The sequence below is a fragment of the Coturnix japonica genome, chromosome Z (genome assembly GCF_001577835.2).
Source record: "Coturnix japonica isolate 7356 chromosome Z, Coturnix japonica 2.1, whole genome shotgun sequence".
Taxonomy (NCBI): domain Eukaryota; kingdom Metazoa; phylum Chordata; class Aves; order Galliformes; family Phasianidae; genus Coturnix; species Coturnix japonica.
Genome location: NC_029547.1, coordinates 9,472,998 through 9,500,756, shown reverse-complemented (window position 1 = coordinate 9,500,756; position 27,759 = coordinate 9,472,998). Strand labels below are relative to the sequence as shown.

Genomic DNA, 27,759 nt, shown 5'->3' with positions numbered 1-27,759 from the left:
AGTCTGGGATAGTTGGGAGCTCTACAGACGCCCCAGAGCGCAGAACTGCTAATGTTAAGACAGGCTTCCCCGCCCCCTTCCTTCATAACTTGTGATCGCGGAGCCATGAAAGTATGCGAGTCCCTCCCCCAGAACAGAGCGATTGAACCCGGCATATGATCAGGGCTCCATGTCAGCCAGACCAGGCAGCACTGACCTGCCCAAGCACTGCGCGTAGCCAGAGCAATGACCTTAACAGAACAGAGCTTCCAGGAGCCTCCTCCACCCCTTTCTGAGGTGGCCAAGGCAGACATGGACAACACAGGAGGGAAGGAGAAAGCTGCGCAGCCCTCCACAGCAAGGACTGGAGTGCTGGTGCCCAAGCAGCGAGCGACAGGAAGGCTGATCATGCACAGCATGGCGATGTTCGGGAGGGAGTTCTGCTATGCTGTGGAGGCTGCCTTTGTCACGCCGGTGCTGCTCAGTGTAGGGCTGCCCAAGAACCTGTACAGCCTGGTGTGGCTCATCAGCCCCATCCTGGGCTTCGTGCTGCAGCCTGTGGTAGGTTCTGCCAGTGATCACTGCGCCTGTAGCTGGGGCAGGAGGAGACCTTACATTCTGGGTCTGGGCATCATAATGCTGGTAGGCATGGCTTTGTACCTCAATGGGGACGAGATGATCTCAGGTAAGTGAGGGGAACGCGCTGTACTGGCTGACAAAACTCATCCTACTGCTTTGAATGGGGAAGGATGGGGTTCTGTTTTTTTTTACCCTGTTAAAATTAGGTGTTAAAATGGGGGATCATGCTACTGAGCAGCACTGAAGGAGATTAGGAGCACTGCAGTCTATTTACATTCAATCCTAATGCTGTGTGTTGTGTATCCTGTACGTAGTGTTCATGTAGTTCATGTAGTCTGCATGAGATTGCCGTATTATATGATGACCTGGCTGCCTGATCAGTTCATACAATAAAGCACTGCTTAGGCCCAGAGATGTATTTGATAACTAAAATTTGCCTTCTAGAGTTAAATGATTGAAGTTGCTCATATGATGTAGTACACATCCTAAATGAATCTGTGTTAGCTCCTATTTTACATGAGTTGACATTCAAAACGTTTATCTATCTTAAATTATTGCAGCACTGGCTTGACTCAGGAATGTGTCATGCTGATGAGTAATAGAAGTCACAACTCCATGGAAACAGCGCACCTGGAATGTGCAAATCAAATAGGACTGACATCCCCAGGCACTGTTCTATTTCAGCCTGAGATGTAACTTCTCAAAGACTTGTTGGAAAATCATTGTTGTTGCTGTGACTAGTGGCTCCTCCTCAGGAGGAGTGTGTTTCCACAGGCTGATCTGTTCTCTGTTCCTGGATTTCTTTGCTGTTGGATGTATTTGTAATTGTTGAGCCAGGAAGAGATGTTAGGCCAGTCCTGATTGCCTAAAAGTGAGGAAGGGTGAGACAAATGGAATGAAACAAAAATGTACTCCAAACAACATGTGCTTTAGGCTAACAGAGCATGTGGTGGAAGAGCAAAGCAGTAAGGAAAAGTGAATGATGCTCTTGACTGTGGAGCTGGGGATACTCAGAGCTTCTGCTGATCCAGGGCTCGGAGTGAACCTATCACAGCACAGTGCTGCACAGACTCAAAATCCAGTTATCTCGCTTCTTAGATGTCAATCATCCGATATCAGAGGTCCCTCATGCATGACTGAGCATTGTTTAGATTTGGAGGAATCTGGAAAGATGAAATGAGGTTTTGCAAAACAAAGCACTATTGCTGTCACAATGAGAGTCTTTTTGGTTTTGTAGCTTTCATCGGTGAGAGAGACAAGCAGCGGACATGGGCAATAGTCATTACCATGCTGGGAGTGGTGCTTTTTGATTTTGCAGCAGACTTTATTGATGGCCCCATCAAAGCGTATTTATTTGATGTCTGCTCTCATCAAGATAAAGAGAAGGGTCTGCATTATCATGCCCTGTTTACAGGTACTCATATCCCTTCTTTTCCTTCCTTCTTGGAGGGAGAGGAAGGAAACTGCATGGATTTTGTAATCACTGTGTACTAATCTTGAATGAACTGATCATCTGATTCTGTGCTTCAGTCACGGGTCTCTTGTTGCTGGGTTTTCACTGCTACAGAGAACTGCAGCTTGTGGTTGCTGGTGCAAGAACTCTGCTGCAGGAGGCTGCAGGCCTAAACATTTACAGCAAAATAGCCATGGCTCAATTAAGAACAATTAACTGTTTTTAAAATGAAGTAGCATTTATTCAGTCTATTCTGATCTTCAAGTTTTGATGAAGTCAAATGACTTTTGGCCTTTAGAAACAGACACAAATTTTTCTAATCACTTGTTTGGGGAGAATGAGGAGCAAGTCGCTGGGTATATTCCTGTCTGCAGCAGAACTCTGCTTACTGTTCTTCCTATTAAAAAGTTTAGGTTTCCACATTTAAAGATATGGATTGAACTGATTCGTTTGTATGGGAAGCTGTAAATGGGGATGTTGGGTGAATTGCATTAGATAAGACAGACAGATTTCTCTGTGTTATTTGGACCAACACCACGTGCTTTCTGTAGCAAGGCTGTCCTTGCCTAAACCCTTCTGGATAGGTGATTGCCCTGCCCATTCCTGAAGTCATGGAATCATAGGAACATTAAGGCTGGAAAAGACCACTAAGTCTTTTCTTAGTGGTCACCATCTAGACACCATCTAGTCCAACCACCAGTCCTCCCACGCCATGCCCACTAACCATGTCCCTCTCTACCACATCTACATGGTTCTAGTTTTCATGTCTGCCCTTGACAGTGGTCCTGCAGCCCTCTCAGAGCAGCCTGTTCCAGCATGCCACTGGCCTTGCTGTTGAACTGCATTCCCTAAAATTTAATCATATTATCCATCTAATACATTTCTGACTTTTGTCACTCCTTTTTTCTATCCATTTCAGACACAAAAAGCAACCTTCCTTCCTCATTTTTCTAGCTTCTGTTTTGTGTATTGAGTTTTCAATTTTCCACTACTTAATTCCTTCTTTTTATATTAAACATCCTCAAGACTTTGCTCTTCAGTTTGTCTTCTCTGTGTTTAAATTCTAAACATCAAACTGGATGGATTGTTGTTATAACAGTAAGGACCACTGAGACAAGAAGAAGATACATGGTACATATCTGACACAACTCGAGGCTGTGCATTCCAATGCCGTGATTACTTTTAGTCAAAACAGTATGCAAAAAAAGACCTCAAGCATCAAACATGAGCTACTGAGCAAACACTGAATGTAGATCTTCTTCCAGAAGATATTAACAGCTTAATTGTCTTTCATTAAAACAAGCAGTGATATAGGCCCTGTAGGATTCAGTAAGATATAACGAAGGAGGGCTGTAATCACACGTAAGAGGAAAATATGTACAGAAAGCCCAGAATGGAGTTACAATACCATGGCTTTTAGGGGAAGAAAATGTTAAGTCTTGTTATTTCTATTTCCTTTTCTTGCACAGAATGTCTGCAGTCTCCTAAGCAGAAGGGTAGAAATTCTACCACATCCTTCAAATGATCTGTGCTGGGCCAATTCTCCATCCTGCCGAGCTGCCTGGATATCAGGGAGGGCAGGACTCGGCAAATGCTTTCTCTACGAGACCCATTTGCTGAATGCAGCAGTGCACGCTTCCTTGTGCTTCTCAAACAGTGTGCACTATCAGCAAAGGAAGAAGTTGTTAAAAAACAAATAAATATAAGAGGGGGGATTTTTCTTTTACTAACTCTGAGACATACAGATGTCTCTCCTAGCAGAGAGATACTTGCATTTCAGTGATTACAAAACTCTGTTTTAAATTTTATTCCCTTTCTAAAAGATAAGTCATGTGGAAGCAGTATTTCTGTCTAGAGTCAGCTACCTATGGTACAATTTACAGACTCTGCTTGATATAATAGAAAAATTGTTTGTTCCACAAAGCTTTAGAAAGCAAATTCCAGTAAAGTTTTGTAGAGGAAATGCAGCCTTAAGGAAGTGCTTCTAAGCCATGCAGAGTATTTGCTGGAAAAGAGATGAAATCCCATGTTGCTGTGTACTGAGATCTTTTTTGAGAGCTCCTTCACGGCTCTTACCAGACCTGAGGAAATCTTGTTTCGTATTTTAATAACTGCTTCTATGTGCGATTAGCTCTGAGTTCCAGTTTCTTTTGATTCTTCTTGTATGTACTGACACCTGAGGAGTGAATATCTGAGGGGTGATTATTCAAGTTATTTCTAGAGGGAATCACACAATGAGAGTGTTGTATACTGCATACTTATTTATAAATACCAATAGATATTTTTTCTCCCTTTTTTCCCCCTGTAGGCTTAGGAGGAGCGCTGGGCTACCTGACAGGTGCTGTGGACTGGGGTGAAACTGTACTGGGATATTCCTTGACATCAGAATTCCAGGTGATTTTCCTCTTGTCAGCCTTGGTTTTCCTCATCTGCCTTATTGTACATCTACGCAGTATTCCGGAAGTCCCACTCAGATATGACAATGAAGAGACAAAGCTCTTGTTGGAAGTGACTGAGCCCTATAAGTACAGCTCCATAGAGGAAATCAAGAATGGATACTTATCATGTGCCGACTTAAATGGTACGAGTAAGCCGAAGAAAGGCACTGACACATCGTATTCAGAGGTAAGAACAGAGGCGATTTTATAACCCGTATCATTTCATAACTGAAGACCATCAGTAGCCTTTTAATTAGCTGTTGCTGACTAGTTGAAATAGAGTCCTTTCACACGCACATCCAGAAAAAATAATCCCTTTGGATTCTTTCTTCTTCTGACCTGGATAGAGAGTCAGATCAAAATCTTTCTTTTCTCTTTGGTTATTTACAGAATATTTCCAGAAAAGTATTGTCCTGATGCTTTGGTGTGGCTGAGGGAGGGCCAAATATAGTTTTCTACTCTGTGCCTGTTTCTTCATATCCTATCCATCTGAATTTTGTCAAGAGGTTCTAATTTCTCTGTTAGTCCTTGTACAATTAACATCAAATTGTGGACAGGAGCTACAGACCATTAATATTTGATGTAAGTCTGTGACTCCCATTGAAATCAACACACTGATACATGTAGCACATGAAAGCGTTCATTCTGTGATCCATTGGCTGCCATTCAGTGTTTCACTGAGGGTTTATTGATAATACTGACTTGTCTGAAATTGCTTAAACAACAATAATGCATCACGTCTGGGGTTTTATTTTATTTTGAAGTGTTGCTATGTCTGTGCCTTTGGCATAACTTTGAGATGGGGGAACTTGTATTTCAAGTAACCAGTGGTGTTTTGCCTATTCCTTGATCTTATAAGACATTACTGCAATCTAACCATCTGGGAAAAGCTGTCTACCAGAAAAATATCTGGAGAGATATGTGTAGAATGGTCTTAGTAACAGATAGTGGGTTTCACCGTTAAAGGTCATCAACAAGAATCCTCTCTGCACTTTCATGGTGTCCTATTCATGCAAAGGCTAATACGTATGTCTGGATCCAAGTGTGGCAATGAATAATGCAACAGTCTTTAACTTCACTCCTTATCTTAGCATTATTAGATATATACCATGGATACACGTCTTGGAAAGTCAGCTAAAGATTACCGAGAATGCTCAGGTGGTTATGTTAGATTTGGTAGAAACCTAAACTAAAGTTAAAGCTACCATTATAATCATACAAAAACAAAATGTATTGTCTTTTGCTATTTATCAATTGTATTCTAATAGCATTTGGTTTTTTTAAACCAAACAAGAATATCATCACACCACACACTACAAAAAGCTGGAATAAAAGACGAACACTGACTGATGAGAATACCAGATGCACAAACAAGGCAATGGTTTGTTAGCAGAGTATAGTTGGCATGCTGCAGTGTGCTTCCTGTTTGCCCATCTGACTCTGAATTGCTGGAGATTCTTGGTTGCACCGACTGACCAACAAAGGCCCTGAAAGAAGGGAAAGTGAATGGAAAAGAGACATTTCCTCTGTAGAGAGCATTCCTTGCAGGAAGCTTGCAGGGATGTATTGGGTTGCCTTTGGCTTGGCAAGAATCCCAATGAACCAGTAATGTCTGACACCCAAGGTATATCTCTGGCATTCACTGTGGGCCAGCTTGTGCAATTGCCCTCCTTTCTAGGTCTTCAGCCTGTCAGAGGTTGGTGAGCTTTGATCTGTCTCATGTTCTTTTGATGTGTCCAGGCTTGGGCACATTCTAGATGCTCTCACCACCAAAACGTTCTGTCTCCTGTGGCACATGCTTTCCAAGTTCATTCATTACAGTAATTGCTTCCTTGAAGAAATGGTTTGGTTTCCTGTTTTTCTATCTTTTTTTTTTTTCACTGCAGGCATCATGGCCTATTTCTTCTAAATTAAGGAATATGCTTTTGCATGCTAATTGCTTCCATGGTTATTAATGAGATTTGATCTCTTTCAGTATGAATAGAAATCCAAAGTTATTCTACTTTTGTTATTTGGTTTGGTGCAAAGTCACTGAGGATCTTCTGTAAAACCTATGCTATGGATTCCTCTCTCTCTGTCAGAATCATCCTAGCCTTTAAGTTATGGTGATTTTATATGGAAATGGGTTGGATGTTGTGAACTTTTGGAGGATAAACCACTTACACAGAGACAAAATTCAGAGCTTCATTTAAAAATAACAGTGTAGAATGTGTTTACTGTCAAGTATTGAATGCATGCATTAAACACTTCTTTCCATTTCCATTTTCTAAAATACCTAAACAGAGAGCAAGCATTCCTCTCTAGATGTCAAATTATCATTTGTAATTACAGCAGTGCTCTTTGTAGTTCCCTGACATTATCTTAATACTGTGATTAAAAGGCTATTTTAAATAACTCCATGGAAGAGCTGAATAAATTATATAAACTAAGTCAAAAAACAGTAGTTATCCTTGAAATAATACTGATGACTCAGTATGAAATATTGGGTTTTTTTAATTTTGTATAACTAGTTGAATTTATAATTTTCCCTGTTAAGAACAGTTAAAAGAGACAGTGATGCCAAGAGAAATTCCAGGGGTTTTTACACCGTATGCAGTTCAAGGTAGTAGTCAGCAACATTAATTTTGGCATTCCTATGAGGATTAACCCTAACACCAAAACAGCTTCATATCAAATACTCTGACAAAAACAATTCCATCCCAGCTGAAAATGTGACACTGACAGTTGTGACTGAGAAAGGAACTGAGGTTTTGAGCACTAAGTTCAGATGGGGAGAAGGAGATAAAGTGGAACCCTGAAGATGGTCAGAATTTTTTTACCCTCTGCCCACCATGTTCTGATTTTGAAATGTGTTGTTTATCCCACAAGACTGGGGATGTTCAGGTCCTGGACCCAATAGGGTTTTTGCTGCATCTCTTGTTTTGGGTGCTATCTCTTCTGTTACAGATCACTGTCTTCTGACTGCTTTGTGAGGGAGAACACAGTCTGTAGTGAAAATTTCATAGTGATTCTATACCAAAAAAGGTGAAACACAAAATTTAGTAGAGAATCCCTGTCACCTTTCAGGTAAATTTATTAGGCAGCAATTCTACAGATCAAAAGTGTAGTGAAGGATGTTCAGCACCCAACCAACCCGTCCAAGCAAAACCAAAATAACTTTGGAATATTAGCATGAAAAGACACTGAGGCCTTTTCCACTTGCTGTCAGCATTTTATTAGCCTTAAGGGCATTAATGCAACATTGTTACATACTTGTTTTTAGGCTCAAAGGCGGATGACACTTAAGTCACTCTTGAAGACTCTTTTAAGCATGCCATCCCATTATCGCTACCTGTGTGTGAGCCACCTCTTTGGATGGATGGCTTTCCTGTCCAACATGCTCTTCTTCACGGATTTCATGGGACAGGTAAATGTGTAAAACCCTCTTGCTTTTCTTTCCTCATCGCATTTCCTCCTCCACCAAAAGCAAATGAAGATATTGTTATGAACTTGAAGATGTGACTCTGGCTCCCACTCAGCGTTCAGTATTTCCTTGCCTTATTTTGGTTTTTCCTCTCTCTGTGGAAGAAGTGAGAGGCAGTTTTTGTTTCCTTCAGTGTATATGGCATGAACAACTAAAGAAAAATGAAATAGAGAAAATAATTTTGCTTGCCTGAATAAGGAGCCAAATAAGGGATTGACTAAGTGAAAAAAAGTTGAGTGTGTTTGTGTTGGCCTGAGAAAAAAAATTAAAAACAAATAAAAAAAAAAAAAAAATCATTGTAGCTAAGTTAGGAGAAGGCAGATTAAGCAATAAGTCAGAAGCGGAAGGAGAAGGAGAATGAGAAATGAGAAACACCCAAAGGAAAAAGAGCAGATGAGTCTCTATAGAGTGGCTAACACAGGAAAAAGTAAAGGGCAAGAAACAAGGATAAGCCTGGTATGTGAGAGTCTGGGAAACATGGGTGTGAAATACAGAGTACAGCACAGAGGTGATGTTTCACTGTTTGGAAGATTTCCTGGGTGCTAGCCCATCTTTCTGTGCAGGAGGTATTATATACATGCCTTGTATAATTCCTTGCCCTTTGTGATCTTTGTGGTCTCTTTAGGTTGTGTACCAGGGCAGTCCTTACGCTTCTCATAACTCCACACTTTACCATACCTACAGAAGAGGAGTGGAGGTTGGATGCTGGGGGCTGTGCATCAATGCGATTGCATCCTCAGCCTATTCTTGTAAGTGTTCAGGAATGTACTCCAACACCGTTTTGATTTTTTACTTTTTTTATTTATTATTCACATGAAAATTTTATCAATTATTAATTCTCACAGTGTTAGAAACCTGTATCTTATGGTGAGCATTTCTTGATTTCTTGCCTGGACCACATGAAAAGGGGTCACTCTGGGAGAAGGGCACCGTCCTTCAATTGAATTGACCATGAGCACTGAAAATAATTCTAAAGCCAGAGTAAAATGGATGCGGGGGGGGAGGGAGGCACCATTTTCACCTTGCAGTCCTGTTGCTATAGGTTTGCTAAGGCCCCTCAGATGGCCTCTTGCCATCTGCATTCTTCACAAATAAACTTTTTCATAATTACATAGAAGTCCTTGCCAAAAACATGAACCTTGTTCTCCAGAATTGTGTGTAAATATACTAACAAGTTTGCCATCTAAATCTTGCCATAGCCCTTACTCAGGCTTTTTTTTTTTTTTTTTTCGCTTAAAAAAAAAAAAAACAACAAAAAACAAAAAACAAAAACAAACTTACAATCCAAAAACTCACATTAACAGCGTATTGGGAGTTGAATTGAGCATCTAATAAAAGCATGAGGGAAATCCCCTTTGGAGCTCAAATACAGGCATTTATTTAACACTTCTTCCAGCTCAGACGGAGGTTGATGCCAAATGTTTTCACTGCAATCAAACAGCAGAAATGTCTGAAGTTGACCATGGGGGTTGTCCATCCAGAATGGCTGTTAACTGCTTCTCTGAGCTTGGTTACGCCAGAGTAAGAGTATCAGAAAGAAGCATCCATTTGTATCCACAGTAATTTGTAGCGACTTTCAAAATCAGCAAGAATTTCCCCTCCACTGCATCTTAGAAAATAAAACACTTAAATGAATTCCCTGATGAAATGTTGCTTGTTATGTTTAACCCTTGGCAGCAATCTCTCTTTCTTTCCACAGACCTGCAGAAAGTCCTTCTGCCATACATAGGGTTAAAGGGACTTTATTTCATTGGATACCTACTTTTTGGATTAGGCACTGGGTTGATTGGCTTGTTTCCCAATGTCTATTCCACTTTGGTTCTATGTTCGCTTTTTGGAGTCATGTCCAGCACTCTGTACACAGTGCCATTTCAACTCATTGCAGAGTATCACAAAGAAGAAGAGGTAAGTTGAAAATCTAAGGCAGGGTAAATGTCTTTCTGTCTGAATCTGTTTATTTTGTTTTGGCTGAACACTGGTTAGAAGGGGTGAATCGGTTTTAAATTATGAACTTCAAACTATTTATAAACAACACTGATATTAAGAGCTCCAAGGTCCCAACTCCAGAGAATCTCCATAGTCCCACAGTGAGATGAAGAATGATCATCACAACTGAGAGAGGCCAATTGCAGCATGTGTTCAGGCCATAAGCTGCTAACAGAGATCCAGCCAACCTGTGTTGCCTTCAAAGATTTCCTGCCTGAGAAATCTTTATTCTCAGATCTAAATCACTGAGTTTTTTGTCCCCTTTAAAAGCAAAGGGAGGTCTGAGGCTTAGTCTGAGCAACTGCTGTTACTTTAGGGAAGATAAGGTTGCTCATGTTAGCTGAGGAGCTGGCTTCTGAGTCCCTGAGGTTAATAACCACCCTGTGAAGGCTTCAGAAGCTTCAGCTAACTGTGAAGGGTTAAAAAACCTGTTATCTGATAAAGATATGCAGTTCAAGTACTAAGAGTTTAATGTAGTTCTGTAGTAAGTTGTATTCCTTGTTCTCATTCTTCTGGTGTTCTTCTTGGTCCTTCACATTCTGTTTGCAAAGGGAATCTGGAAAATCCCTTGTTCTTTATGCCACCTCAGTAGGCTCAGCTGTACCTTAGTGTTTTGTGAAGTGTTCTGGTCTTTAATGGAAACATTCTAGCAAGTTATTAAGAAGGCTGGAAACAAGCAGGATTGATGAGAAGGCAAAATTACAGCCCAGTTCTGAATCAGACCTGTTCCAAAACAAAAGAGAGACAGAATACTCTGAAGTGTTCATGGACCTAAAATATAATAAAGCGATATCTTCAAATGCCATGTATAAGAGCACTTGGCAAATGGCTATCTCATTTGATAAATGACAACCATATGTTAGGTCTGACATTAACAGGATTAGGTTTGTCTTAAGCCTCCTATAATGCAGGAGATGGTAGGAAAAGTATGATACAAAAGGAAATATCAAGTGCAAAACTGCATTCACTTACACACTCGTATTATTGTGGTTGGAACAACTGACACGTAGGAATGCTGGGCACAGCCCAACAAAGTAAATGTAATATATAAAAAAATGTGTCTGGAATTGAAAACACTGTATTATTTTAGAACAAAGAACAGACATCTTTCCTTAGTATACAATCTACCAAAATAATATGCTGGGTTTTAAATTGCTGCCATTTCAATTCCTGTTCCATGCTGCCATTCCCTAGGAACCTAATTCATTTTCAGTCCTGGATTACAAAGGCACTACTGGTTTCTGCTGCTTTTCATATTTATGTGGTAAAAGCTCAAAGGCAATATAACAGGTATAGCAAAAAGCATCCTAATCACAGTCAAGAGCATTTGGGTACTAGGAGAGAGCAGCTCAGCTAGCATACAGCATGGAAACTTTATGTCTGTTACAATGCAAACCTCTCCAAACAGCAGCAAGGACAATAAACATTTAATTATCATCATGTAATTATACTGTGAAACAGAATAGGTCCCTGTGGAAAGGATTCACAAAATTAAACCTGAGTCTGTAAGGAATGCCCAGAGATCATCTGGTCCAATACTTCTGTGCAAGTAACATCACCATGAGCAGGTTGTCCACGGTCTTGTCCAGTTCTGAAGATCTTCCTGGCTGGAGACACACCACTCTGAACAACCTTTTCCATTCCTTTTCCACTCCATTACTCCTGGGTGATTCTGTGATTCAGCCACGTGAGAGCTGGAGCTAAAATATCCTTGATGAGGTGTCCTGTCCTGTGAAATGTTCTTCTTGTTTCAGTTTGCCAGAGCTCAAATAGAGCTGAACTTCAAGGAAAAAGTTGGGTTTTTTTTCTGATCAATTTTCAGTTCTCTTCTTGAGAGAAGGGATGCAGGAAAAGCTGCTGATGGGGGAAACAGGACAATTTGGAAAACTCATTATCACTTGAACAATCTCTGTTTGAATTTTGTAACCTCTGTGGGACAGATGCTAAAACCAGAAAGGAAGCAGAGAGCCATTGGCCTGTTTTGCTGCATCTGGATGTCATGGCATGAGGGATTCAGCTTATGGGCCATGTCTAAGTCCTCTGGGTCTTGTTTTGTGCTTATTTCTAGGACCTGAATCTACAGCAGAAGGAACAAGGTGCGGAGCATGGGAGAGGCAAAGGCATTGACTGTGCTGCTCTCACCTGCATGGTCCAGCTGGCACAGATCATTCTCGGTGTGGGCCTGGGGCTCCTGGTCAGTGTTGCTGGCAGTGCAGTCACTGTGATTTCAGCGTCAATGGTGGCACTGATTGGCTGCTGCTTTGTTGCTTTCTGTGTTCGATACGTGGGGTAAGACTGTGTGAAACAACTGGAAGAAATACCCCCAGAAGATCAGCAGCACTGGTGCTGTTGCCATGCTGATACTGCTGGTACATCTTCTTCTCTTACCTGCTTGGAGCAGCTGCAATTACAGAGCGCCATTTAACCACAGAGTGAAGACTTGATGAAATTGTCTGCCTATTGCCTCAGGTAGAAAGCTTCCCCATTCTGACTGCTTTATTACTGCCTTCCTGCTGACCTCAGCACATGAAAATGCTATTACACTTGAAGACACAACTGTCTGTGGTATCCTGATGCCCTACATGAGGAGTCATTGTGAAACTCTTGATCATCTCATGGAAGTGAATAGATGAAGTATGTGATGAACTGAAGAAGTAGTGATAAGAGCTAGGATTAATTTTTTTTTTTTCTTCTCATTTTTCTGTTCTCTTAATTTTGGGGATATTCCTTCTGAAGATCTAAAGATGCAGGAGCATCAAGCAGGTGTCAGAGATCGTGTGCCATCATGTCGCATGGTTAGTATGTAGGCCACTCCAAAAGTAATGCCTCCTATTTATTTCCATGAAAGCTACAACAGATTCAAAGAGCACAACAACACTTTTTGATAGAGCAAATTCTCATCTGCAGAATGCCACCATTAGCTGTGTATTGTTGCCAGTGATGAAAAGTCTACATTCACCAGTGGAGATGACCCACTGTTGTACCACCCACCATTGTGCCAATATCCACTGTTTGATCTCCATGTTCAGCAAGTGCTGATGAGCATCAGTGAATGACATATTTTTTTCCACAGGGAGGAATTCAGCGACACAGCTTTGCTTCATCTGCACTTCTATGTCAGGTGCCATTTTGTCAAGCTGCCCCTCTGATGCCATCTGTTGGAAAGCAACTAAATGTAGTTGGTGGGATGGTTTAACCTCCGCTGCCATAGCACTGACACCCACCTCTGACATTGTGAGTCAATACCATACAATAGAAGGCATTACTTTTGAAGCAGCCCTCATGCTATTGTTAAAGGGGATAAGTTACTTCCTTGCTGCCATGAAATCCTGTTTGGGTATGGAAGGTGGCTGGAGTGTAAAAAAAAAAATTAAAAAATAGAAACTTTTTGCTTGAAAGTATATCTGTAAAGTAATTGTTTTATTGTATCCTGCTGTTTGTGTGTAATTGAAATGACAGCCCTGACTGAGCCTGTCATGAAAGTCTGCCCAAGGCTGCATTGCAAATCTTTGTTGAGGCACCTAACAATCAATCTACAGGAAACACCTTCCATTCCTCCACTCTTAAAACTCTAGCCTCGTGACTTCATTTATATGTGAAAAAAATAAACCTGACCAAAAATAAATACATAAAAATAAATAAATAAAAAATAATAATAATTACAGCCATGATGGTGCAGCACTCAAATCTTGATTTTAAATATTGCCGTATTCAACTTATCTTATTTCTCTGTTTCCCATGCATACACACAGCTTCAACTGACTTATTTTTGTTCTTTACAGGCTTTTGTAAACTAACTGAGTTCTGCAAATGAATTATGTACAGAGATACCTCTAACTTCTACCATAAATCCTGAAGTCTACTTACTAGTATTTAATTGAGCTTCATTTCTATGAAGTTTCTAAGTCCTGTGTCTGTGAAAATGGTTTGCTGTATTTATTTTGCGCTTCCTCTATTCTGGAGATTGTCATACCCATTTGCTACTCCTCATGAAGTCATCCACTAATGTAATATTGTTAATGAGTAGCAGTACAGAGAAAAATTGTTGCCAGCTAGGATTTGGTTTGGTTTGGTTTTAAGCACATGTTGCACATGTATGGTCAACACCATCATCTCAGATCTGATTAGCCCTTAGAGTAGGGACACATGGCGTTAAGCAGGCACCACTACATACAGATGGTTGGATTTGAGGGAGAGATCCTTTGCACAGGTACACTAACTTCAGCCTTGTTTTTGTTTCCAAAACTGGGGCGAGCCATTTAATCTCAGGAAAAAAAACAAGACAAATTATGACACATAAATTTACAGAAATTATATATGTAATACATATACTTACATATTATGTATATAATAACAACCCTGTGGAAGCCTCAGCTGCGTTTTCTTGGTGGTTATATCTCCACTGTAGGCACACTTTGCTTTTCTTCAAAGCTCCGACATCCTGCCTTGTGAAGAATCTGTGGTTCGTGGCCTTTTCTGCCTTGGAGTTCTTCATTAATCCCTCTAAAGTTATAGAATAGAAGAGATTGCAGGAGTGGGGCATGGGGCTGTGCTTGAAACATTTTGTGGGTATTCTGTGGGTGCTGGGATGACTGGAACACAAGGGCACAACCAGAACAAAAGACAGGATAAAGACAGAAAATGAAGGATGATTTTAATCTCATTTCTCTTATTGCTGTCATTATTTTCCGCTGATGCACTGTCTCCCCAGAGGAGGAAATTTTATGGAATTGAAAGGCTACAAACAGGGAAAGGAGGAGATGGTCAGGACTATCAGACTCAAAAGCAGCATGTAGGCCTGTGTTCCAAGAGCAGAAGATGAGTTGCTATGTAATGTTCAATTTCTAGTACGGGTCTGGGACGAGAACTTGGCAACATTTACTTATGTCTTTGTCAATATTTTCTCTGAGGCTTAGTTTAATCAGAACACTGACATTTGAATATTTGTTGTTATCCCTGCTCTCTTATTCAAAATGAAAGCTGGCACTGATTCACATCCACAGTGACTGAGATCTGTAGCAACATCAAAGTTGTGAACCTGAAAAAAGAAGGGAGATGTCCTTAGCTTGTATATCAATCTTTTATTTACAGACCTGTTCAGAGAGTACTGTTCCAAGCATTCACATAATCATCCTCATTATCTTTCCTTTTAAAGTAAATATAATCTGTAGAACATACAGCAGATTCATAGATTCAGTTTTTCTTTGAAATTCTTCCTATATTTGTTTCTTAGACTTAAAGTAATGCTCGTCATAACATGTCTTTCTCAAAAAGCAAGAAAACAACAAAACAAGTGCCACTCGAAAAACAGCATTTGGAACTGAAGATTTATGAAGGTGCTCAATCCAAAACCAAAAATACATTTCAGATGTCACTGAAAATAATAAAAAATGTTGCTTATTCATGAGAAGGGAGAAAATTGATATTTCTTTCAGCACTTGAAATATACTAAATGCGCTGAGGAACCACTATTAATTCAAACACCTTTTCAATCTCTTTCTGTATTTCTTCAGGATTTCAAGTGAATTATCAGTATATTCAGCTTTGGCATTTAATATCAGCTTCTATTGCAGTCATATGAGTTTTGAATTTAGAAGGGAATGATCTGGTCTTTCTCACATAGTTTTGCTTCCATATACATAAAATCAAATATAGATTCAAGTTGTGTTTATGCAAATGATTTGTCTAGGTGAAGGTGCAGATGTTTTGCAATAACCAATCCATCCACCCTCCCACTTTAACACAACTAGTTGTGGTTTAATGAAAAGAGGCTGGTAACAAGGATGCCTTCTTATCTTCCCACCTCTTTCTTTTTTCTTTCTCTTAGCAGTGTCTGCCTTTTATTCCCATTTAATAAACTGGCTTGTTACTTAGAGGAAGTTTTGATTCTCCTTATAGAGTACCTGCAGTATTAGTTTTTTTCACAGTTACTTTTTTTTCTTCTCCAGTTTTCATCTTTTCTCAATGATTTCAATAGATACCTTTGACTTCTGAACTAGCAAATGGGGGTTTGTGGGTGACACTTTCTCAGTCATGAATCATTAATATCTTTGCTTGGTAAAGTTCACAGTTTCAGCACTGGTGTCTGCAACTTTTTACCAGTCCCTGCAATATGTCAAAACATGGGGAGAAGGCAGCATAATTGGGTGTGGCAATGATGACTTTTGGTATTCTGTACTGAAAAATGAGTTACTTCACACAGAAAGAAGGTGGAATTATATGTGATAAAATGGGATCAAATTATTTTTGTCATGATACAGCTGTATGAATTTTATGTACAACCTTTTACCTGTAAGTTCCCAGCACTCATTTCTCATTCCCTTCCTGCTCCTTCTTTGTTCATCTGAGCAATGTTTTAAGCTACTTGTGCAAAATTAAACTCCGAAAAACATTTCACAATTCAGTTTTCTTTAATCCTTTTTCAGTTTCATGCAAGCTTGTTTAGTTACTCAAGGTGTATTCATTAGTTGTATTTCATAAAGCTTGTTCTTGAAATTTGATGCAGTATCTCCCCTTTTCTACTCTTTTGCTGCACATTAAAAGTAATGACTGCACATCATGTAGATACATCCAGCCAGAGAGTACTGCCTGGTGTTGCTTTATGTAATTATTTGCAGAATTAACGGGGGTGTTGCGCTGGAGGGAAGGGCTGCTTTAGAAAGGAATTAACATCAAAGACGGGAACGCTCCAAGGGAGAAAGGGAACGGACCTGCTGACTTCCTAAAAATCGAGCACTTCTTTTCATCCCTGAGGCTGAGTGCTTGCTTGCCCCCCAGTGTTCAAAGGCATTATAGCACTTCTCTGGAGCGCAGGCACTGCCTTCCCTTGCATTACTTCCTAAACGAAATATCTCCTCTGTTTTATCCTACTCCGATGCTTCCTTTTATAGACGTACGGTCCATCTTTCCATTGTGTGTAGACAATAAATAAGTTTGCTTGCTATTAGCTGTAATCTAGCAGTGTAATACTAATTAAGATGCTGCTGTATGGACAGAAGGCAGTAGGAGACATCCAGATGTTTTGTATCTCATGCTAAAATTAAGCCTTTAGAAACATACCACACCAATGCCAAGAGTCCAACCTGCGGTGCAGCTGTGCCAATTGGATGGCAGATTAATTTTTGCTGCATTAGTTCCCAACAGATGAGGTGCATTTTGCAGCAGGACAAGAGCCATCACAGGACAAGTGGCAGCATCACCCCCCATAATCTCTGCTTCTTCTCACCATTAAGTGCATTAAATACAATTTGCAAGCTATGGAATTGCAGAGATTTCAAGGAGAGCTAAAGCAATTGCTTTTTAAATAAGTTAGTGCTGATATCCCAACATAATTCCTAATCACACTAGCTAGGACTTTAAGAAATACTGATTGCTGTAACTGCAAACACTGTTGCTAAATCTACATTGCCTGTAAGGGAGAAATGGTGTATTGTCAAAGAATGTTCTTCCTTTCTGAACAGTCTCTTTAAATTCATCTTGTAATATTTGATTTCTTTGCACTTGGAATTCAAGATCTCAGTCTACATCTGAGACAGTGGCATGGAGAGCACCCTCAGTATGTCTGTTGTTGACACCGAGCTGTGTGGTGCAGTTGATATGACAGAAAAAAGGGATGCCATCTAAAGGAACTTGGACAGGATTGGGCCCGTTTGAACCCACTGAGATTCAAAGTGGCCAAATGTGAATTGTTGCATTTCAGCTGGTGCAATCCCAGAGATGAGTGTGGAAAGAGAGTTCATTGAGAATAACCCTGTGGAGAAGGACTTGGTCATTCTGATGAACAAAAATGAGAATATAAGCCAGCAGTGTGTGCTTGCTGCCCAGGCGGCCAACAGTATCCTGGGCTGCACCAACAGAGGGATGGCAGCAGGGATGGAAAGGGAATTGTACTGCCCCAGCTGCAGTACTGCAACCAGGTCTGGAGTCACCAGCACGAGAAGGACATTGGAACTGTTAGATCAGGTCCAGAGGAGGGTTGTGAGGATGGTCAGATGTTTGGAGTACCTGCCTCTCTTATGAAGAAAGGCTGAGGGAGCTGGGCTTGCTCAGATTGGAGAAGAAAAGGCTTCAGGAAAAGAACTGTTGCATCCTTCCAACACTTAAAGGCTGCTTCCTAGTTGGAGGGGATCAATTTTTTACACAGGACAAGAATGAGTGGTTTTAAATCAAAAGAGGAGGGACAGAGGTTAGATGTTAAGAAGAAGTTGTTTACTCAGAGGGCAGTGAGGTGCTGTCACTGATACCCAGAGAGCTGTGGTGCCCCATCCCTTGAGGTGCTCAAGGATGGGCTGGATGGGGCCCTGGGCAGTCTGAGCTGGTGGGGACAACCAGCCCATGGCATATTGGAACTGGGTGGGCTTAAAGTTTGTTTGCAACCCAAGACAACATGATTCTATGATCTCTGAAAACATATCCCCAGATCTTAAATTCAAACTATGTGCTTCCATTATTTATGGTTGGCTTCACAGGTTCAGCGATTATTTGATATGCCAGCCATGTCCTCAGAGCAGTAGGATTCCTGCTTCCTTCAGTTCATATGGAGTACTCTACCATATATGTGTATCACTGCCTATAAAAACAGGTACTGGAGCTCAGTAGGAAATGACTTTTGATGACATAAAAAGCAGGTTCTATTTTCTCTTTGCCCTCTGAGCTGTTTCAGTGGAAGCAGAAAACAGTACAAACAGCTTTGAAGACTAAGTGCTTATTACTATAGATGCATAACATGAGTTTATTTGAGATATAATATAGAAATATAGAAAAGGATTTTACTGCAGAAACTGAATTTTTTAGAGGTTTTTCAGCATAAATGTCAAGTAGTACAGATGTATATTTACTCTGTTGTACTGGAACAAAGGTGTATTCACAACAACTTACCATCGTAAAACCACATAGATTCACAGCATGGTTGGGGTTGCTGGCAGAGATATTCAGTCCAGTGCTGCTGCTCAGTGCACCATCAGCTAAATTAGGCTGATCAAGAATATGGCAAGACATGTTCTGAGTACCTCCAAAGATGGAGACTCTGTACTCTTTGGGCAATCTGCCCCAGAGCTTGACTATATCACTGAAGAAAAAAAGTTATTTTCCTACATTTAGGTGAATTTTACCGAATTTCTATTTGTGCCAACTGCCTGTTGTCCCTTCCTTGAATAACACTGAGAAGTCTGGGTTTGTCTTCTTTTCCTAGCAAGTATTTATACATATTGGTTAGATCACTCATTCATCTTCATGCTCCCTCACTTAATTCCCTCCAGTAAGTCTTTCCCTCTCCTGCACTGGGGAGCACAAAACTGGACACAGCCCTTCTGATGTGACTTCATCAGAGCTGAGCAGAGGGGGGATCGTCCCACCTGATCGTCTGGTGATGCTCCAACTGGAAAGCTGTTGGTTTTCTTTGCTGCAAGAGAACTTGCTGGCCCACATTCAACTTGTCCAAAAGGATACACTGGTTCTTTTCTGTCAGCCTTCTTTTCCACCACCCAGCCACAGCCTGACTGCTGTGTGCACTGTCCATTCTCAGGCACAGGTCTTTGCAGTTTCTTTGAGGTTCTTGTCAGACTATTTCTTCAGCCTATTGAGGTTCCTATTAATGGCAGTGGCAAAATGTTCTGGTATATCAGCCGCTCCAAATTTTGAATGATTTGTTGGGATACATTCTGTTCCATGATTAGATCATTAGTAATGTTTTGAAAAGGATTGGTTTTGGTTTTGACTTCACATACCCTTCTGGTCACTGATCTCTAAGAGATCTTCATTCTGCTGATTGCAACTCTTTAGGCCCAACAATTCAGCCAGTTTCAATCCAGCTCACTTTCCACTTATCTAGTCAGTAATTGATCAGATATTCTATGGAAGGCCATGGAGAAGAAGTATTAGAAAACTGAAGGAAAGCCAGAGTTACTCCAGTCTTCCAAAAGGGCAAGAAGGAGAACCTGGGAAACCACAGGCCAATCAGCCGTCCATGGGAAAGTGATGGAACAATTTGCTCTGGGTGTCATCTCCAACCAAGCAGAAGGAGAAGGTTGTCAGGAGTAGTACACATGGATTCACCAAGGGAAATCATGCTTGATCAGTGTAGTAGCCTTCTGGGATGTCCAGACTGAGCAAATGAAGGGTGAGCAGTGTGCGTTGTGTACCTTGACTTCAGCAAGGCTTTGGCCTTTGTCTGCCACAATATCCTCATAGGTAGGCTTTAGTAGTGTTGGATAGATGAGTGGACAGTAAAGTGGATTGAGAGCTACCTGACTGGAAAAGCTCAGAGAGTTGTGATCACTGCTACAGAGACTACCTAGAAGCCTGTAACTGGTGTTTCCCAGGCATCAGTATTGAGTTCAATCTTGTTTAGTATCTTCATCAGAGTTTAGTAGAGGATTACAAAAATGCTTAGGGACATGGATCACCACTTTTCTGAGGACGGGATGAAAGACCTGAGACTATTCAACTTGGAACAGACTAAGAGGAAATCCAACAAACTCTTATATGCATCTAAAGGGCAGGTATCAAATGGATCAGTCAGGATTTTTTCAGTGGTGCCCAGAAACATAACAAGGAGCAGCAGTAAAAATGGGAAGACTGAAAATTCCATATGGAGATGAAAAATCTTCTTGATTTTGAAGGTCACAGAGCACTGGAAGGGGCTGCCCAGAGATGTTGTGGAATCTCCTTCTCTTAAATGTTTTTTTAAAAGCCCTGGATGCTTTTCTGTGAAAAGTTCTGTAAGGAACCTGCTTTAGCAAGCGTGGACCTTGATCTCCAGAAGTCACCTCCAACCCGTAATGACTCTGTGATTTTATGAAATGTCATGTGAAAGAGCATTAAAAGCCTTATTTATGTTGAGATTATCAACACCTGCTGAACTCCTCTCATCCACCAAACCAGTGGTATCTCCACAGAGGATTAGCAGGTGGATTTCCCTATCATTTTAACTCAGAACTAATGGTTGATTGGTATAAATTACTAGCAACTTTATTATCTCGGCTTCAGACTTTGGCCTAAAACAGAAGTTGAAGGAATTTGATTTTCATATTCAAGTGGTGAGGAATCATTACTCCACAGGGCTTCAGTTTCATCCAGCATGAGGTTAGGCATGACTTCCAAACAAAAATAGAAAGCTCAGTTGAACACCAGCACTCAAATCCAGCACTGAACAGTTAACTCAATCATTGTACAATGAGTGATGACCTGAGCAAGGAACAACGCAGATGCCTGCCCAAGCTCATGTATATGTACTGGATCAAAGCTTTCTGTGCAGGTACTCAAGTAAATAATAATGTTCTAGAGAAAGGGTTTTCACACTCTAAACTGCTAAATTTATGGCAAAAATCATTCAAATAGAGAGTGACATAATATTTATACTGAAGAGGCATTTCAAAGGGAGACCTGGAAGTTCAGTTTGAGGTTGTTAACATTTTAAGAGCCCCATTCATTATCTGGAGGAGGTAGGAGAGTGGCTTTTTAAAAGTCCTTAAGCGATCAGAGTTGGTACCTGATCACAGCCTTTTAGGATCTCACAGGCTGTCACTAGATGTCAGTCTGCACCTTTGAGTTCCTATCGTTCCTTAGCAACATTCTCCCCTCCACCAGCATCCCAGGGGGAATATCTATCAGGACAAGATGTATCGTGAAAACCTCTTAAAGAACTCTGAACATATTGTTTTGTTTATTTCAGCTATATTTATTTCAATCCATGAAAATGTGATTGTTAACAAATGAAAACACAAACATTTGGAAGAAACAGGAGTGTTCTTGAAGAGTGTTGTACTTACTGCTTGCTTAGGACAACCCACAATACCATACAGTCTCAAAGCTGGAGCTGCAAAGACCATCTGTTGTGGCCACATTCCCAACACTGTGTGCACACCAAGCGCTTACAGCACACAGGTTGGTGCCACTGCCTGTATAACAGAGCCCAGATTTCAAGCACAGATAGTTACAGTTCACAGCACATGTGAAAGAAAACTTCTCTCTGCTTGTGCATACTGACCAACTACATAGCTGGAAATGCAGGTCAGGTGCAAACCAGTAGTTGACCAGTTGCGGGCAGGTTGTGTCTCTTTTAAATACCATATCTGTGACTTAGATTCAGTGGCTTAAGAGACAGGTGACCTTTAAGAAAATAGTCAGGCCCTTCCCAACACACTCGGAACATTTTCATATTTGAGTGATTTTCTGTACAAAAGAGTCTTGTATCTTCAGTGGTCAGACATCTTTTACCAGCTCTTGTTAGGATTCTGTACTAACCATGGGTTGTCCTGAACTACGTGCTATTTTGCAGCCATAAAAACTGTGTGTACACTTACATCCACAAAAACATGTGAGTTTTGTCATGCTGACCACCACAGAGGATGTCACTTAGGCAATTCACCACCTATTGAAATTCAAAGCTATGCAGTAGATACTTTGATAGCTTTTTATGCAGTGCACAAGAGCATTAAAGCATCTGAGAACAGGAATTACAGATGCAGCAAGCCACACAGGAAGCTACGCTGTTCAATAGCAAACACCAAGAAAACAATGTGGCTTCAAGGTCCATTTCTCCTCTTCATTCAGGTACTTCCCCTGTCTTACAGAAGTATGTTTAGGCCTGTCTGAACTCTGGATTAAAGTGTTCATGGCATCCTTTTCCTCACACAGCAGTGTAACTACCTGCTAGTACAAGTATTAGCACTTTCTCCCTAGAATGTACAAAACCCAACAGCATTTCTTACAAATCCTTTGACACATTAGACTAACAGATTTTTAGGGCCAGAAAGCTCTGCCTGTGGAAGCCACCTCACCATGTACAGCACCAAAACATTAATTGAAACAGGACCTGAAAGCAAGGGCAAGCACGTAACCATACAGTCAGCTAGTTAATCGTTATCCTTGGGAAGGTGAAACCTAGAATTCAGGCCTGGATCCAATTTCTCTTCTGTATTTATTTGTACAAGAGAATAAAACTTCCTCTCTAGGGCTCATGACCTTCCCATTATGCTGCAAAGTATCGTTCAAAGGTTTGCATTCCCTTTCTGACCCTGTAACAGTGAGCATCTCATGCAACAGGAAACTGTTTCAAGCACATCCAGAGAGAAGCCTAGAGTTTCACCCATTCCCAGGTATAGGAAAGGTGAAAAGGAGCAATTCCTACTTTGTGGGCAAGAGCTCTGCCCAGTGATGCAGTTTTTAAAAAGGAAAGAGGAAAGAGCATAATCTGCACATGCATCAAAGACAGGACAGGAGAAGCATGTCTAGACAAAGGGACAGTGAGATTCAATTAAGCTTACATCCCCTCTTAACTTTGTGTGGCCTGGTACAAGGTGTTCTGTGTCAGGGTGCAGAGCTGCCTCCGTGGCTTATGGTGCACACAGCAGCCAGTCCTGAGTGCAGGATCCCCATAAAACATAAACAATGCTACAAACTTAAGTAGATTCAGGCATGCTCAGAAGCAGACTTTAGGCACAGAAAGTTTTCCAGTTAAATTTTAAGTACCTACAGACTTCAACTGGCATCCAAGTCAGCATTAAGGAACTTAAAGGGATTCTTGTACAGTACATAGGTGCTCCAGATCTTCAGCAGATATCTGTTGTTTTTTTATGTTTGTATTTTTTCTTCTTTCCAGAGTTTTTGCATCTTTGTAAATACATCCATCAGCTGCCAGCTCACTTCTTCTGCTCTCCAGGCTCCTTCCAAGTCTCAGCATCTTCTCCATTAGAGGCAACCAAGGCTGCAGTAAAAGTCTCTGCTGACTTGAATGAAAGAACAGTGTCTCATTGCAAGAAGCAGAACCAGCTGCTTCCAGACCAAACTGGAATTATACAACAGGAGTTACTGATGTGTACAGTAAACCTAAAGGATTCTGCAAGGCAAATTGCTACTAAAGGCATTGCACTTGTCTCCAAACAGGAATGGTGAATTCTGTCTGTATCTGTGCTTGGAGGCGACAAACAGTCCTCTGTAGAAATGCTTCCCCCTCATAGAGTAAAGTACATATTAGAGTTTCACTACAGGAGAGGAAGGTTGAAATAGAGAGGGTTTTTGTTTGTTTTTTTTTGACATTGTGTTGATGTATTCAACCCATTTGCAGCTTTGGGTATTAATCAACACATTTTGACAAAAGCAAAACAAAAGAAAAAAAATCATTTTATCCATCCTCTAAAAGGAAAGAAAACAACTTTGACCTTTCCTTTTAAAATCTTTCACCATACTAAAAAAAAAAAAAAAAAAAAAATAGAAAATATATATATCCTTAACAAAAGAATTTTCACAGCTTCAAATCGTACTTTTTTTCATGCCTTCACAAGTTCATTTCAGATCAACCCCAAATTATTCCCCAGTTGTTTCTTTGGAACACTGGATGGGACAGAAAGTCTCTGCCCTTCTCTGGGGTGCTGAACTGCAGCTTTCTGGGCTTCTCACACCTTAGGATTTGAGACTGAGTTAACAGAAACACTGGCAAGTATCAGTGCAGATCCTTTCAAACACAAAACTATGCGATTGGTTTTTGCTGAAACAAGAAGCATCCTGGAGCAAACAGTTTGAAGTAGATAAAATCTGATTTATTTTTGTCCCCCTTTTTCTCCTTTATTTACAATTGTGCTGATCTCCTGGAGTTAACTGCCCAACTATTTGAGGCACAGGACAGAACCTGCAGCTTTCATGCGCCTGGACAGACACCTGCCTCAGAGCTGGGGGCTGCAGATTTCCTGCTTCAGCAGGGCTATGGATCACAATGTTAGGAGGTGGTAGGGAGCAACTCCCTTCCCTCCAAACCCAAACAAAGAAACTTCTCTTTGTGAAGCAGCAAGTCCTGCCCCAAACTTTCTCCTTGGCTGTCCAGAATCTGTTGTCCTGCTCTGTCTTAGCAGCAGAGGGGATGAGGAAGCCAGAAAAGTAGATCCTGCAGGGGAGGGAGCACTGTGCTCCTTGTCCCCTCTTGTTGGACCCTAGAAAGGGAGAAAGGAGCTGAGCCTGAACAAGCAGGATCCCTGTATCTGCTTGTCCTGGCCTCTTCATGCTCATGCCAAGACGCTGTGGGAACAGCCTTGCTTCACCCCAACCAGCCTCACCCTCACCAGCTGAGCTCCCAGCTGGTGCTCCATCAGGAGACAGGACACGTACAAGTACTGAAAAGCATCTCTGAGAGACACCCTGATCGCTAGCACACCACAACGTTCCTTCCTCCTCCTGTTCTCCATTCTGGGGCACACTTTCAAGATAATTTTCATCACACGGTTTCCAAGAGCAGACAACTCCAGAAGAGCTTCTCCCAACCTCATCCACCCATCTCACGTCCCCTTGTTCCTAACAGGCAGTCAATATCCCAGCACCATGTCCTGCACAGAACCCCCTCCCAGTCCCATCCCCACAGCCATCTCAGCAGCGTTGTTCCACGGAGGCAGCGGGCAGCATGTCACATCGACTGCTGTACACCACCACCCCAGGTGGGTAGTAAGCCAGCTCTGGCTGGACAGCTGCAGAGGAAGGTGCAACAGGGTGGACGGGCACCAAGGCGTGCAGGGCTTGCTCCTCCTGCTCTGGCTTGGTGGTGTCGGTGAAAGGACGCATGGTGGTGAGAGAAGGTGAGGTGATCCTCCAGAGGAGGCTCTTCAGCGCCTTGCGGAACTCCCTGCGCATCAGGCAGTAGAGAACGGGGTTGAGGCAGCTGTTGGAGTGTGCCAGGCACACGCTGATGGGGAAGAGGTACACCTGGGAGAGGAAGTACTCAGCACTGAAGTGCACCACATTAAGCTTGATGAGGATGCCCCACGTCGTGAGTGCCTGGTTGGGCAGCCAGCACAAGAAGAATGACAGCACCACGATGGACACTGACTTAGTCACTTTAGAGCGGCGCTTGGTGCTTGGACCACTGCAGGTGCTGCCAACATGCTTGTCACTGATGAAGCGCACCAGGAGCAAGTAGCAGAGGCTGATGATGGCCAGAGGCAGCACAAAGCCCAGCAGCACCTTTTGGGTTTGGTACAGACCCAGCCAGAACTGTGCATTGCTGCCTCGGCCCTCGGGGAACTTGACAAGGCAGAGGACATCATCAAAAACGGTGGCAGTGGTGGAAAAAATGGCTTGGGGTAGAGAAGCCAGGATTGCCAACAGCCAGATGAGAGCACAAAGCCACTTGGCAGAGCAGCAACCACCCAGCGGGTCGCCTCGCCCCTGGTTCTTCAAGGCTGAAGCCACTGAGCGGTATCGAGCCACACTCATGGCAGTGAGGAAGAAGACACTGGCATACATGTTCATGGCTGTCACATAGGAGACAATCTTACACATAGCTTTGCCGAAGAGCCAGTTGAAATCCAGTGCATTCTCCACAGCCCAGAAGGGTAAGGTCAGCACAAACTGAAAGTCAGTCACAGCCAGGCTGGTCACAAAGAGGTTGATGGAGGACTTCCTCCAGCCTTGCTTGCTTTTCATCAGGTAGAGCACTAGCAGGTTGCCCACCAGTCCCAGGGCACACACCACGGAGTACACCAAGGAGATGACAATCCGCACCACGTCGGAGCTGTCTCCTTGCATCCCATCGGCTCGCTCCAAGTTGAGATTCTTCAGGAGCTGCAGGAAGGACACGTTACTCTTGTTACCCATCTGTCCGCCCTCCAGCAAACCCAGCGGTGCGTCCCAGGGCTCCCGACCCGCTCCTTCTTTCATGCCGGCATCCGCCGAGCAGGAGCCGCTCTCGCAGGGCTCATCCATCCCATTCTCAGTGGGGGAGGGCTCGGAAGCTCCGCTTCCCCAGCGTCGGAGCCCGAGCCCTGAGCGCTCGGCGGGCAGCGGCGGAGCCGCTCGGTGGGGCGGTGCGGCCGCTGCGCTTTTATCCGCCCCCGCGGGGCCGGGGCATGCGCGGCGCTGTCGGCGGAGCTCTCCCGGGTGCTGAGTGCTGCGGCCGCGCCCCCGCTTCAACCCCTCCTGCTCTCAGTTCCAACCCCTGTCGGACTGAGGAGGTCGCACAGCTTCAGCTCTTGGTATTTAGGGAGTTAATCGCTTTCCGCTGTCCCGCTCTGGGACGGCCGTCGGGAGTGTGAGTCGGTAGCTACCCATGGCAAAGAGGTGCTTAGCCGCCTCTCGCTCCGTCTCCTTAAAATAAATAAATAAATACATAATAATTAAAAAAATAGAGTCTGTGTTTTATGTTCCGGAGCAGCCCTGCCTTTCTGCAGCCGTCCCGCGGAGCTTTGGGAGTGCCGGTGGCGCTGATCTTTGCTTGGCGGCTCCCTTCCTTCCGAGGAAATTAAGCTTGCAGTACAGGGACACCCAACTCACAGAGCCACGGGACGTCCCGAAGTGGAAGGGCCCCACAAGGATGACTGGCTCCACACAGCACTTCCCAAAAGACAAACCCTATGTCTGAAACCGGTGTCCAAACAGCTCTTGAGTTCCAACAGCTCGGGGCAGCCTGTTCCATCCCCGACCCGTCCCTGACGCAGTTCCGTGCCGTTCGCTCGAGTCTTTCCATCACCTTTCCAGCTCTGGGGAAATCACAGAGCAGCTATCGCTGCTCTTTAGCGAATCAGCCCGGTGAGGGACTGAGGCCGCGCTATCAGCAGCTCCAGCAGCCGCCCGCCCGCAGGGGGCCCCGGCGCACCGGCAGCGGATGCGCCCAGTCCCGGAGCTCGGAGACTTCGGGACCCCCCGCTGCACCGCGCCTGGAGGCGGCTCCCTGCAGCGGAACGGAAAGCAACAGGTGAGAAGTGGAATCGGGGTTTTCCTCCTCCTCCTCGCACGGAACAAATTAGAATTAGCGAAAAGGAAATAAATCCCGCATATACTTAAATATACCAGCGTATAAAGATTTAACAGGTGGACTCCTTCTCTGTAGTCTCAAAGCAGATTTATTTTACTGATATTCCAGCAAAGATACCAACGTGTGT

At 42.6% G+C, this 27,759-nt stretch overlaps 2 protein-coding genes across 2 annotated transcripts; one reads left to right on the top strand and one right to left on the bottom strand.

Moving 5' to 3' along the window:
* Positions 1 to 11: 11 nt before the first annotated feature.
* SLC45A2 (solute carrier family 45 member 2) lies at positions 12 to 13,268 on the top strand. Its single transcript, XM_015848455.2, has 7 exons — positions 12 to 664; positions 1,796 to 1,972; positions 4,320 to 4,636; positions 7,712 to 7,855; positions 8,538 to 8,661; positions 9,612 to 9,817; positions 11,967 to 13,268. The coding sequence occupies exons 1-7, from the start codon at positions 226 to 228 to the stop codon at positions 12,189 to 12,191; spliced, it is 1,632 nt and encodes a 543-aa protein (XP_015703941.1). The 5' UTR covers positions 12 to 225; the 3' UTR covers positions 12,192 to 13,268.
* Positions 13,269 to 21,554: 8,286 nt separating this feature from the next.
* On the bottom strand, positions 21,555 to 27,422 carry RXFP3 (relaxin family peptide receptor 3). Its single transcript, XM_015848444.2, is given in 2 exon segments — positions 21,555 to 26,602; positions 26,604 to 27,422. Coding segments are annotated over 2 exon segments (1,476 nt in total). The 5' UTR covers positions 26,730 to 27,422; the 3' UTR covers positions 21,555 to 25,252.
* Between the last annotated feature and the right edge of the window lie 337 nt (positions 27,423 to 27,759).